Source organism: Anomaloglossus baeobatrachus, chromosome 1 (genome assembly GCF_048569485.1).
Source record: "Anomaloglossus baeobatrachus isolate aAnoBae1 chromosome 1, aAnoBae1.hap1, whole genome shotgun sequence".
NCBI classification, from domain to species: domain Eukaryota; kingdom Metazoa; phylum Chordata; class Amphibia; order Anura; family Aromobatidae; genus Anomaloglossus; species Anomaloglossus baeobatrachus.
The window spans coordinates 960996087-961009326 of NC_134353.1; the positions used below are offsets into that span (position 1 = coordinate 960996087).

The 13240-nt window shown below is 49.1% G+C and overlaps 1 protein-coding gene across 2 annotated transcripts in view; it reads left to right on the forward strand.

Annotated features, from left to right (window-relative positions):
• Positions 1-13240, forward strand: part of DNAI1 (dynein axonemal intermediate chain 1) — a 158083-nt gene that overhangs the window by 121175 nt on the left and 23668 nt on the right. For both annotated transcript variants that reach the window (XM_075343901.1, XM_075343908.1), the window contains exon 20: positions 1493-1678. In XM_075343901.1, the coding sequence (XP_075200016.1) occupies positions 1493-1678 (186 nt within the window). The remainder of the gene's footprint in view (positions 1-1492; positions 1679-13240) is intronic.

A 13240-nucleotide genomic window follows, 5' to 3' on the forward strand; every position in this document is an offset into this window, starting at 1 on the left:
ATACAGCCAAAGCTACCCAGGAGTTCATGAGTGCAAAAAAGTGGAACATTCTGCAATGGCCAAGTCAATCACCAGATCTTAACCCAATTGAGCATGCATTTCACTTGCTCAAATCCAGACTTAAGACGGAAAGACCCACAAACAAGCAAGACCTGAAGGCTGCGGCTGTAAAGGCCTGGCAAAGCATTAAGAAGGAGGAAACCCAGCGTTTGGTGATGTCCATGGGTTCCAGACTTAAGGCAGTGATTGCCTTCAAAGGATTCGCAAGAAAATATTGAAAATAAAAATTTTTTTTGAGTTTGGTTTATTTGTCCAATTACTTTTGACCTCCTAAAATGTGGAGTGTTTGTAAAGAAATGTGTACAATTCCTACAATTTCTATCAGATATTTTTGTTCAAACCTTCAAATTAAACGTTACAATCTGCACTTGAATTCTGTTGTAGAGGTTTCATTTCAAATCCAATGTGGTGGCATGCAGAGCCCAACTCGCCAAAATTGTGTCACTGGCCAAACATTTCTGGACCTAACTATATGACCCTCATCCTGGTATATATGTATATGTGTATATATATATATATATATATATATATATATATATATATATAATATATATATATATATATATCCTCATCACGAGCCCATCCTGGTCTATACGGCCCTCATCCTTGGCCCATGCTGGTATATATGGCCCCATCCTGGTACATATGGCTCTCATCCTGGACCCATCCTGATATATATATATATATATATATAATATCTATCCTCATCACGAGCCCATCCTGGTCTATACGGCCCCATCACACCGCACACAATAAAAAAAATAAAAAAAATTAAACCATTAGACTGACCTTCCCTCGCCTCCCCCTGTACACGGTGTCCTCTTTTGATGCTGGTAAGTGACTTCACTGCCATGTGCGCCCACTTACACCGATGTTAGCTGTTGGCATATTTGCTGCTCCACATGCCTGAGATAGCGGGTGTGGGTACTCTGGAGCAGTGACTATTCATTCTCTTTAATAGCGGGCACATGTGATCACCCAGCAGCTGCAGTAATCCTGTGGCTGGGTGATCACTTGTGCAGCTATTAAAGAGAATGAATATTCACTGCTCCCCATCGCCATAATCCCACCAACATTTTCAGTGCTGTCTTCAGTGCAGAGAGATAGCAGCATTATGGACATGGAGAGAAGTGAATATTCATTTCCTTAAACAGTGGGCACATTTGCAGTGTAGCGACCCGAAGCTGGATGTGCACCCTCAGACACACATCTATGTGAAGTAGGCACTGATGACTGCAGGCCCCCCCAGCTCATGGGCCCCATAGCAGTCACATGGCCTGCCACCATTGGTGGTATATGCCACTGGTGACTACATTAGAACAGAGAATGCAAAGTACAAGATAATGAAGTAATGTGACTGTGATGTAAGAAATGTGGCTGGCCCCGTGTCCTGTATCTCGCACCTCTCACCTCTTCCATTTACCCCCCCCAGGTCCACGTGTTTGATCTGTCCATCAATAAGTATGAGTCGCTGTGTCAGCAGGCCGTGGTGGCCAAGAAGAAGACCAAACTGACTCACATTGAGTTTAATCCCATCTACCCGGTGATTATCGTCGGTGATGACCGCGGACACGTCATCTGCCTCAAGCTGTCTCCGAACCTGCGCAAAATGCCAAAGGTAAACAGTCCCCTACCACCGACTATGGGGCGCACTAGTATGACAGAATCTCCTACCTGGGAACACGTCAGTCGCCTCCAGGGAGGTAACCTAAAATAATGGCTGACAAAGGCCGGATACCTGATACTACAGTGCGGCCCTGACACCAGCAGACATCTGTATGTACCAAGACTGTACAGGGAGCTCCCCCTAGTGGTGGCTGCAGACAGGATCTTATCATGTATCTCTGTATACAGGGAGCTCCCCCTAGTGGTGGCTGCAGACAGGATCTTATCATGTATCTCTGTATGCAGGGAGCTCCCCCTAGTGGTGGCTGCAGACAGGATCTTATCATGTATCTCTGTATACAGGGAGCTCCCCCTAGTGGTGGCTGCAGACAGGGTCTTATCATGTATCTCTGTATACAGGGAGCTCCCCCTAGTGGTGGCTGCAGACAGGATCTTATCATGTATCTCTGTATACAGGGAGCTCCCCCTAGTGGTGGCTGCAGATAGAATCTTATCATGTATCTCTGTATACAGGGAGCTCCCCCTAGTGGTGACTGCAGACAGGATCTTATCATGTATCTCTGTATACAGGGAGCTCCCCCTAGTGGTGGCTGCAGATAGGATCTTATCATGTATCTCTGTATACAGGGAGCTCCCCCTAGTGGTGGCTGCAGACAGGATCTTATCATGTATCTCTGTATACAGGGAGCTCCCCCTAGTGGAGGCTGCAGACAGGATCTTATCATGTATCTCTGTATACAGGGAGCTCCCCCTAGTGGTGACTGCAGACAGGATATTATCATGTATCTCTGTATACAGTGAGCTCCCCCTAGTGGAGGCTGCAGACAGGATCTTATCATGTATCTCTGTATACAGGGAGCTCCCCCTAGTGGTGGCTGCAGACAGGATCTTATCATGTATCTCTGTATACAGGGATCTCCCCCTAGTGGTGACTGCAGACAGGATCTTATCATGTATCTCTGTATACAGGGAGCTCCCTCTAGTGGAGGCTGCAGACAGGATCTTATCATGTATCTCTGTATACAGGGAGCTCCCCCTAGTGGTGGCTGCAGACAGGATCTTATCATGTATCTCTGTATACAGGGAGCTCCCCCTAGTGGTGGCTGCAGACAGGATCTTATCATGTATCTCTGTATACAGGGAGCTCCCCCTAGTGGTGGCTGCAGATAGGATCTTATCATGTATCTCTGTATACAGGGAGCTCCCCCTAGTGGTGGCTGCAGACAGGATCTTATCATGTATCTCTGTATACAGGGAGCTCCCCCTAGTGGTGGCTGCAGACAGGATCTTATCATGTATCTCTGTATACAGGGAGCTCCCCCTAGTGGAGGCTGCAGACAGGATCTTATCATGTATCTCTGTATACAGGGAGCTCCCCCTAGTGGTGGCTGCAGACAGAATCTTATCATGTATCTCTGTATACAGGGAGCTCCCCCTAGTGGTGGCTGCAGACAGAATCTTATCATGTATCTCTGTATACAGGGAGCTCCCCCTAGTGGTGACTGCAGACAGGATCTTATCATGTATCTCTGTATACAGGTAGCTCCCCCTAGTGGTGGCTGCAGAGAGAATCTTATCATGTATCTCAGTATACAGGGAGCTCCCTCTAGTGGTGACTGCAGACAGGATCTTATCATGTATCTCTGTATACAGGGAGCTCCCCCTAGTGGAGGCTGCAGACAGAATCTTATCATGTATCTCTGTATACAGGGAGCTCCCCCTAGTGGTGACTGCAGACAGGATCTTATCATGTATCTCTGTATACAGGGAGCTCCCCCTAGTGGTGGCTGCAGACAGGATCTTATCATGTATATCTGTATACAGGGAGCGCCCTCTAGTGGTGGCTGCAGACAGGATCTTATCATGTATATCTGTATACAGGGAGCGCCCTCTAGTGGTGGCTGGAGACAGGATCTTATCATGTATCTCTGTATACAGGGAGCTCCCCCTAGTGGTGGCTGCAGACAGGATCTTATCATGTATCTCTGTATACAGGTAGCTCCCGCTAGTGGTGGCTGCAGACAGGATCTTATCATGTATCTCTGTATACAGGGAGCTCCCCCTAGTGGTGGCTGCAGACAGGATCTTATCATGTATCTCTGTATACAGGGAGCTCCCTCTAGTGGAGGCTGCAGACAGGATCTTATCATGTATCTCTGTATACAGGGAGCTCCCCCTAGTGGTGACTGCAGACAGGATCTTATCATGTATCTCTGTATACAGGGAGCTCCCCCTAGTGGAGGCTGCAGACAGTATCTTATCATGTATGTCTGTATACAGGGAGCTCTCTCTAGTGGAGGCTGCAGACAGGATCTTATCATGTATCTCTGTATACAGGGAGCTCCCTCTAGTGGTGGCTGCAGACAGGATCTTATCATGTATCTCTGTATACAGGGAGCTCCCCCTAGTGGTGGCTGCAGACAGGATCTTATCATGTATCTCTGTATACAGGGAGCTCCCCCTAGTGGTGGCTGCAGACAGAATCTTATCATGTATCTCTGTATACAGGGAGCTCCCCCTAGTGGTGGCTGCAGACAGGATCTTATCATGTATCTCTGTATACAGGGAGCTCCCCCTAGTGGTGGCTGCAGACAGGATCTTATCATGTATCTCTGTATACAGGGAGCTCCCCCTAGTGGTGGCTGCAGACAGGATCTTATCATGTATCTCTGTATACAGGGAGCTCCCCCTAGTGGTGGCTGCAGACAGGATCTTATCATGTATCTCTGTATACAGGTAGCTCTCCCTAGTGGTGGCTGTAGACAGGATATTATCATGTATCTCTGTATACAGGGAGCTCCCCCTAGTGGTGACTGCTGACAGGATCTTATCATGTATCTCTGTATACAGGGAGCTCCCTCTAGTGGTGGCTGCAGACAGGATCTTATCATGTATCTCTGTATACAGGGAGCTCCCCCTAGTGGTGGCTGCAGATAGGATCTTATCATGTATCTCTGTATACAGGGAGCTCCCCCTAGTGGTGGCTGCAGACAGGATCTTATCATGTATCTCTGTATACAGGGAGCTCCCCCTAGTGGTGTCTGCAGACAGGATCTTATCATGTATCTCTGTATACAGGGAGCTCCCCCTAATGGTGGCTGCAGACAGGATCTTATCATGTATCTCTGTATACAGGGAGCTCCCCCTAGTGGTGGCTGCAGACAGGATCTTATCATGTATCTCTGTATACAGGGAGCTCCCCCTAGTGGTGGCTGCAGACAGGATCTTATCATGTATCTCTGTTTACAGGGAGCTCCCCCTAGTGGTGACTGCAGACAGGATCTTATCATGTATCTCTGTATACAGGGAGCTCCCCCTAGTGGTGACTGCAGACAGGATCTTATCATGTATCTCTGTATACAGGGAGCTCCCCCTAGTGGTGGCTGCAGACAGGATCTTATCATGTATCTCTGTATACAGGGAGCTCCCCCTAGTGGTGACTGCAGACAGGATCTTATCATGTATCTCTGTATACAGGGAGCTCCCCCTAGTGGTGGCTGCAGACAGGATCTTATCATGTATCTCTGTATACAGGGAGCTCCCCCTAGTGGTGGCTGCAGACAGGATCTTATCATGTATCTCTGTATACAGGGAGCTCCCCCTAGTGGTGGCTGCAGACAGGATCTTATCATGTATCTCTGTATACAGGGAGCTCCCCCTAGTGGTGGCTGCAGACAGGATCTTATCATGTATCTCTGTATACAGGGAGCTCCCCCTAGTGGTGGCTGCAGACAGGATCTTATCATGTATCTCTGTATACAGGGAGCTCCCCCTAGTGGTGGCTGCAGACAGGATCTTATCATGTATCTCTGTATACAGGGAGCTCCCCCTAGTGGTGGCTGCAGACAGGATCTTATCATGTATCTCTGTATACAGGGAGCTCCCCCTAGTGGTGGCTGCAGACAGGATCTTATCATGTATCTCTGTATACAGGGAGCTCCCCCTAGTGGTGGCTGCAGACAGGATCTTATCATGTATCTCTGTATACAGGGAGCTCCCCCTAGCGGTGGGAGACTGAATCTTATGTATCTTTATGTCTATAAAAAAAAAAGTTTGTTTAAAAGACTTGAGCGTCCTCAGTGGTTGATACCTTTTGAATGGCTAAATGAAGAGATGGTGATAATCGCGGCTGCAGACTCTCAGGTCTCTTCTTCAGACTTTGTGTGTTATACTGAGCCTGAAGAGTCACTTATTTATACACAACAGGACATAGAATGGGGCAGTAATAAGACAATTATGTGAAGCAGAACTACCACTATGGCAGGGGGAACTGTTGTGGCTATAAATATTGCTGCAGTTCATAGATAAGCAGTGTGAGTGATTGCCCTCTGATTGGGGTCTGGTCCGGGCTGTGACGCCCCCGGATGCTTATTGTCCTCTGATCAGGGTCTGGTCCGGGCTGTGACGCCCCCGGATGCTTATTGTCCTCTGATCAGGGTCTGGTCCGGGCTGTGACGCCCCCGGATGCTTATTGTCCTCTGATCAGGGTCTGGTCCGGGCTGTGACGCCCCCGGATGCTTATTGTCCTCTGATCAGGGTCTGGTCCGGGCTGTGACGCCCCCGGATGCTTATTGTCCTCTGATCAGGGTCTGGTCCGGGCTGTGACGCCCCCGGATGCTTATTGTCCTCTGATCAGGGTCTGGTCCGGGCTGTGACGCCCCCGGATGCTTATTGTCCTCTGATCAGGGTCTGGTCCGGGCTGTGACGCCCCCGGATGCTTATTGTCCTCTGATCAGGGTCTGGTCCGGGCTGTGACGCCCCCGGATGCTTATTGTCCTCTGATCAGGGTCTGGTCCGGGCTGTGACGCCCCCGGATGCTTATTGTCCTCTGATCAGGGTCTGGTCCGGGCTGTGACGCCCCCGGATGCTTATTGTCCTCTGATCAGGGTCTGGTCCGGGCTGTGACGCCCCCGGATGCTTATTGTCCTCTGATCAGGGTCTGGTCCGGGCTGTGACGCCCCCGGATGCTTATTGTCCTCTGATCAGGGTCTGGTCCGGGCTGTGACGCCCCCGGATGCTTATTGTCCTCTGATCAGGGTCTGGTCCGGGCTGTGACGCCCCCGGATGCTTATTGTCCTCTGATCAGGGTCTGGTCCGGGCTGTGACGCCCCCGGATGCTTATTGTCCTCTGATCAGGGTCTGGTCCGGGCTGTGACGCCCCCGGATGCTTATTTTCTTCTGATTGGGGTCTGGTCCGGGCTGTGATGCCCCCGGATGCTTATTGTCCTCTGATCAGGGTCTGGTCCGGGCTGTGACGCCCCCGGATGCTTATTGTCCTCTGATCAGGGTCTGGTCCGGGCTGTGACGCCCCCGGATGCTTATTGTCCTCTGATCAGGGTCTGGTCCGGGCTGTGACGCCCCCGGATGCTTATTTTCTTCTGATTGGGGTCTGGTCCGGGCTGTGACGCCCCCGGATGCTTATTGTCCTCTGATCAGGGTCTGGTCCGGGCTGTGACGCCCCCGGATGCTTATTGTCCTCTGATCAGGGTCTGGTCCGGGCTGTGACGCCCCCGGATGCTTATTTTCTTCTGATCAGGGTCTGGTCCGGGCTGTGACGCCCCCGGATGCTTATTTTCTTCTGATTGGGGTCTGGTCCGGGCTGTGACGCCCCCGGATGCTTATTTTCTTCTGATTGGGGTCTGGTCCGGGCTGTGACGCCCCCGGATGCTTATTGTCCTCTGATCAGGGTCTGGTCCGGGCTGTGACGCCCCTGGATGCTTATTGTCCTCTGATCAGGGTCTGGTCCGGGCTGTGATGCGCTCGGATGGTCAGAGGAGCACATCTCTTAACTGATGTAAAAAGACATTAATCTATGTGACCCCTTTATCCCTGCTCTGAATGTGTCTCCGGTCATCATAAGTTAGTACACCCATAGTCTCCTGTCTCTCTGGGACTTGAAATTCCCTTTCAATACCAGCAATGTCATGTCCATGATGCTGGGGTCGGGGTTACAGAAATGTTTGGCCACAGGTAGATCCATCCTTTTTTCTCTAATTGTGTGGCGGTGAGAATCATCCTTGTCCTGAGCTGTTGTCCGGTCTCCCCTACATACAGACCCCCAGTTGGACATTTGGTACATATAATTAAGTACACCCCATTGGTTGTGGTGCAGCTGAAGGTACCTGGGATCTTGTAGTCCTGATGTGATCTGGGAATCTTTATCTTGTCCGTTGTCAGTATAAATGGACAGGTCTTACATGTTTTCTGGTTGCAGGGAATGTTCCTGATGTTGGAGAGGACAGGGAGCTTCTAACAATGATGCTTCTTAGATTCGGGGGCTGTCTAAAACACAGAAGTGGGGGGTCTGGAAATATAGATTGTAACCGGGCATCTTTTTGCAGTAATGGTTGTAGTTTCCGTGCAGCTCCTCGTAACACCTCCAGATGTGGATTGTATGTGATCACAAGAGGGACCCGGGGGTTTTCTTCTTTAGTTTTATAATGCAGGAGATGGTTTCTTGATATTCCGGTGGCTCTTGTAATCTGGTTTTCAATTGTTCTTGGGCGGTAGCCTTGATTCAGAAAGGTCTTTCTGAGGCCCTCAACATGATTGTCTCTATCTGTGGTGTTGGAACATATCCGATTGCACCTGATAGCCTGACCATAGAGTTTGTGTTTTGGATGAAAACTGTCCCATTTCAGGTATGATGAATGGTCAATTGGCTTCTTGTACAGGGATGTCTGTATTTCATTGTTCCGTAGTTTAATGATGGTGTCCAAGAAGTTGATTTCCGTGCAGGAGTAGGTGAGTGTTAAGGCCCCGTCACACTAAGCAACATCGCTAGCAACATCGCTGGTAACGAACAACTTTTGTGACGTTGCTAGCGATGTTGCTGTGTGTGACATCCAGCAACAACCTGGCCCCTGCTGTGAGGTCGTTGGTTGTTGCTGAATGTCCTGGGCCATTTTTTAGTTGTTGCTGTCCCGCTGTGAAGCACAGATCGCTGTGTGTGACAGCGAGACAGCAACAACTGAATGTGCAGGCAGCAGGAGCCGGCTTCTGCTGAGGCTGGTAACTAATGTAAACATCGGGTAACCAAGAAGCCCTGTCCTTGGTTACCTGATATTTACCTTTGATACCAGCCTCCTCCGCTCTCACTGCCTGTGCTGCCGGCTCCTGCTCTGTGCACATGTAGCTGCAGCACACAAGGGGTAATTAACCCGATGTGTGCTGTAACTAGGAGAGCAAGGAGCCAGCGCTAAGCAGTGTGCACTGCTCCCTGCTCTGTACACATTTAGCTGCAGCACACATCGGGTTAATTAACCTGATGTGTGCTGTAACTAGGAGACCGGGGGCTGGTCACTGGTTGCTGGTGAGCTCACCAGCAACTCGTGTAGCGACGCTCCAGCGATCCCTGCCAGGTCAGGTTGCTGGTGGGATCGCTGGAGCGTCGCAGTGTGACAGCTCACCAGCAACCTCCTAGCAACTTACCAGCGATCCCTATCGTTGTTGGGATCGCTGGTAAGTTGCTTAGTGTGACTGGACCTTTAGGTTGATGGTGGGATGAAACTGATTAAAGTGTTCATGGAAGGTCTTCAGCTGCTCCTCAGACTCTGTCCAGATGATTAATATCGTCAATGTAACGGTAGTAGCCAGAGGCCGGATAGGACAAGAGGATAAAAAGTCACTCTCAAGCTTGGCCATGAAAAGATTTGCATATTGTGGTGCTATTTTGCTTCCCATTGCCGTCCCAGTCTCCTGTACATATAGATCATTGTCAAATGCAAAGTAATTATGTGTGAGGAGGAATTTTGTAAGCTTCATCACAGAATTGGCATCAGTTCCTGTATTTTCCAGGAAGAGTTTGCAAGCATTTACTCCATCCTGGTGTGGAATATTCGAGTACAAGGATTCCACATCCGTGGTGGCAAGGATGGTTCCCTCTGGAAGAGGACCTATTGCTGATAGTTTATTCAATATGTCAGTAGTGTCCTGGATGTAGCTGGTTGTATCCCTTACCAAGGGTTTAAGGATACCCTCTACCCATCCAGAGACTTGTTCAGTGAGGTTGCCCACACATGAAATGATGGGTCTTCCTGGGTTTCCAGTGAATTTTGGGAAGCAGAATGTGCCTATTCTTTGACTTACCGGTATAGACTAGAGACCCTTCTGACCTACAACAAGGATAAGAAGCTACATAGACTGCGCCTCAATTCAGGACTTATACAAACAGGTTGAGAACCTTGCCAAAACCTGACAACTTAGACAACCACTCCATTCAAGACACAAAAGCATCAAACTGTGTTATCAATCTCTCGGATTATAAACCCAACAAAGCGCACCTTGCCGTGCTGTCTAGAGGGCTCTCGTTTCCGGAGGGCTCTCGTTTCCGGAGGGCTCTCGTTTCCGGAGGGCTCTCGTTTCCGGAGGGCTCTCGTTTCCGGAGGGCTCTCGTTTCCGGAGGGCTCTCGTTTCCGGAGGGCTCTCGTTTCCGGAGGGCTCTCGTTTCCGGAGGGCTCTCGTTTCCGGAGGGCTCTCGTTTCCGGAGGGCTCTCGTTTCCGGAGGGCTCTCGTTTCTAGGGGATTCTCATTTCTTGAGGACTCATTTCTAGGGGGCTCTCATTTTCCAGGGGGCTCTCATTTTCTAGGGGACTCCTCTCATTTCTAGGGGACTCCTCTCATTTCTAGGGGACTCCTCTCATTTCTAGGGGACTCCTCTCATTTCTAGGGGACTCCTCTCATTTCTAGGGGACTCCTCTCATTTCTAGGGGACTCCTCTCATTTCTAGGGGACTCCTCTCATTTCTAGGGGACTCCTCTCATTTCTAGGGGACTCCTCTCATTTCTAGGGGACTCCTCTCATTTCTAGGGGACTCCTCTCATTTCTAGGGGACTCCTCTCATTTCTAGGGGACTCCTCTCATTTCTAGGGGACTCCTCTCATTTCTAGGGGACTCTTCTCATTTCTAGGGGACTCTTCTCATTTCTAGGGGACTCTTCTCATTTCTAGGGGACTCTTCTCATTTCTAGGGGACTCTTCTCATTTCTAGGGGACTCTTCTCATTTCTAGGGGACTCTTCTCATTTCTAGGGGACTCTTCTCATTTCTAGGGGACTCTTCTCATTTCTAGGGGACTCTTCTCATTTCTAGGGGACTCTTCTCATTTCTAGGGGACTCCTCTCATTTCTAGGGGACTCCTCTCATTTCTAGGGGACTCTTCTCATTTCTAGGGGACTCTCATTTTGTTCTACTAAACCTCTAGACAAAACTGAACTCTGCAGCGACATGGAAGATTACTTCAGGAGACTACGTCTGAGGGAATATTTTAACGAGGCAGATGATTCGGAATCCAGCCAGACTGAAGGAAGACGGATCTTGACAACCAGGAAAAGGTCAGATTGGACACCTCCACCAGGACGCAACCCTCATCTGGATAACTATATAAACACTTTCAGGCATTTGGTAAAATCCACTATCCTAGACACACACAGGAGGCAACCATCCAACATCAGTGCCCAGGAGAGAAGGGCCATAAGAAATCATCATTAACCCTGCAGACAAGGGGGGTGCAATAGTCCTGATGAACAAATCAGACTACATGAAGGAAGCACACAGACAACTGATGGACACACGCTACTATAAGAAATTGGAGTCTGACCCTACACAGGACTATTACAAGGAACTTAACAAGTTGGTCTCTTGTCTGCTGAGATATCCATAAGAACTGATGAACTGATACCGGTGAGTCCAAGAATAGGCACATTCTGCTTCCCAAAATTCACAAGTTTTGAGACCCAGGAAGACCCATCATTTCATGTGTGGGCATCCTCACTGAACAAGTCTCTGAATGGGTAGAGGGTATCCTTAAACCCTTGGTAAGGGATACAACCAGCTACATCCAGGACACTACTGACCTATTGAATAAACTATCAGCAATAGGTCCTCTTCCAGAGGGAACCATCCTTGCCACCATGGATGTGGAATCCTTGTACTCGAATATTCCACACCAGGATGGATTAAATGCCTGCAAAGTCTTCCTGGAAAATACAGGAACTGATGCCGATTCTGTGGTGAAGCTTACAAAATTCATCCTCACCCATAATTACTTTGCATTTGACAATGACCTATATCTACAGGAGACTGGGACGGCAATGGGAAGCAAAATGGCACCACAATATGCAGATCTTTTCATGGCCAAGCTTGAGAGTGACATTTTATCCTCTCGTCCTATCCGGCCTCTGGCTACTACCGTTACATTGACGATATTTTCATCATCTGGACAGAGTCTGAGGAGCAGCAGAAGACCTTCCATGAACAATTTAATCAGTTTCATCCCACCATCAACCTAACACTCAACTACTCCTGCACGGACATCAACACCATCATTAAACTACGGAACAATGAAGTAGAGACCTCCCTGTACAAGAAGCCATTGACCGTCCAACATTCCTGAAATGGGACAGTTTTCATCCAAAACACATAAAAAACTCTATTGTATACACCCAGGCTATCAGGTACAATCGGATATGTTCCAACACCACAGATAGAGACAATCACGTTGAGGGCCTCAGAAAGACCTTTCTGAATCAAAGCTACCGCCCAAGAACAATTGAAGACCAGATGACAAGAGCCACCAGAATATCAAGAAACCATCTCCTACATTATAAAACTAAAGAAGAAAACCCCCGGGTCCCTCTTGTGATCACCTACAATCCACATCTGGAGGTGTTACGAGGAGCTGCACGGAAACTACAACCATTACTGCAAAAAGATGCCCGGTTACAATCCATTTCTCCAGACCCCCCACTTCTGTGTTTTAGACAGCCCCCGAATCTAAGAAGCATCATTGTTAGAAGCTCCCTGTCCTCTCCAACATCAGGAACATTCCCTGCAACCAGAAAAAATGCAACACCTGTCCATTAATATTGACAACGGACAAGATAAAGATTCCCAGATCACATCAGGACCACAAGATCCCAGGTACCTTCAGCTGCACCACAACCAATGGGGTGTACTTAATTATATGTACCAAATGTCCAACTGGGGGTCTGTATGTAGGGGAGACCGGACAACAGCTCAGGACAAGGATGATTCTCACCGCCACACAATTAGAGAAAAAAGGATGGATCTACCTGTGGCCAAACATTTCTGTAACCCCGAGCACAGCATCATGGACATGACATTGCTGGTATTGAAAGGAAATTTCAAGTCCCAGAGAGACAGGAGACTATGGGTGTACTAACTTATGGTGACCGGAGACACATTCAGAGCAGGGATGAAGGTGTCTCATGGATTTATGTCTTTTTACATCAGTTAAGAGATGTGTTCCTCAGACCATCCGGGGGCGTCACAGCCCGGACCAGACACTGATCAGAGGACTATAAGCATCCAGGGGCGTCACAGCCCGGACCAGACCCCAATCAGAAGAAAATAAGCATCCGGGGGCGTCACAGCCTGGACCAGACCCTGATCAGAGGACAATAAGCATCCGGGGGCGTCACAGCCCGGACCAGACCCCAATCAGAGGACAATAAGCATCCGGGGGCGTCACAGCCCGGACCAGACCCTGATCAGAGGACAATAAGCATCCGGGGGCGTCACAGCCCGGACCAGACC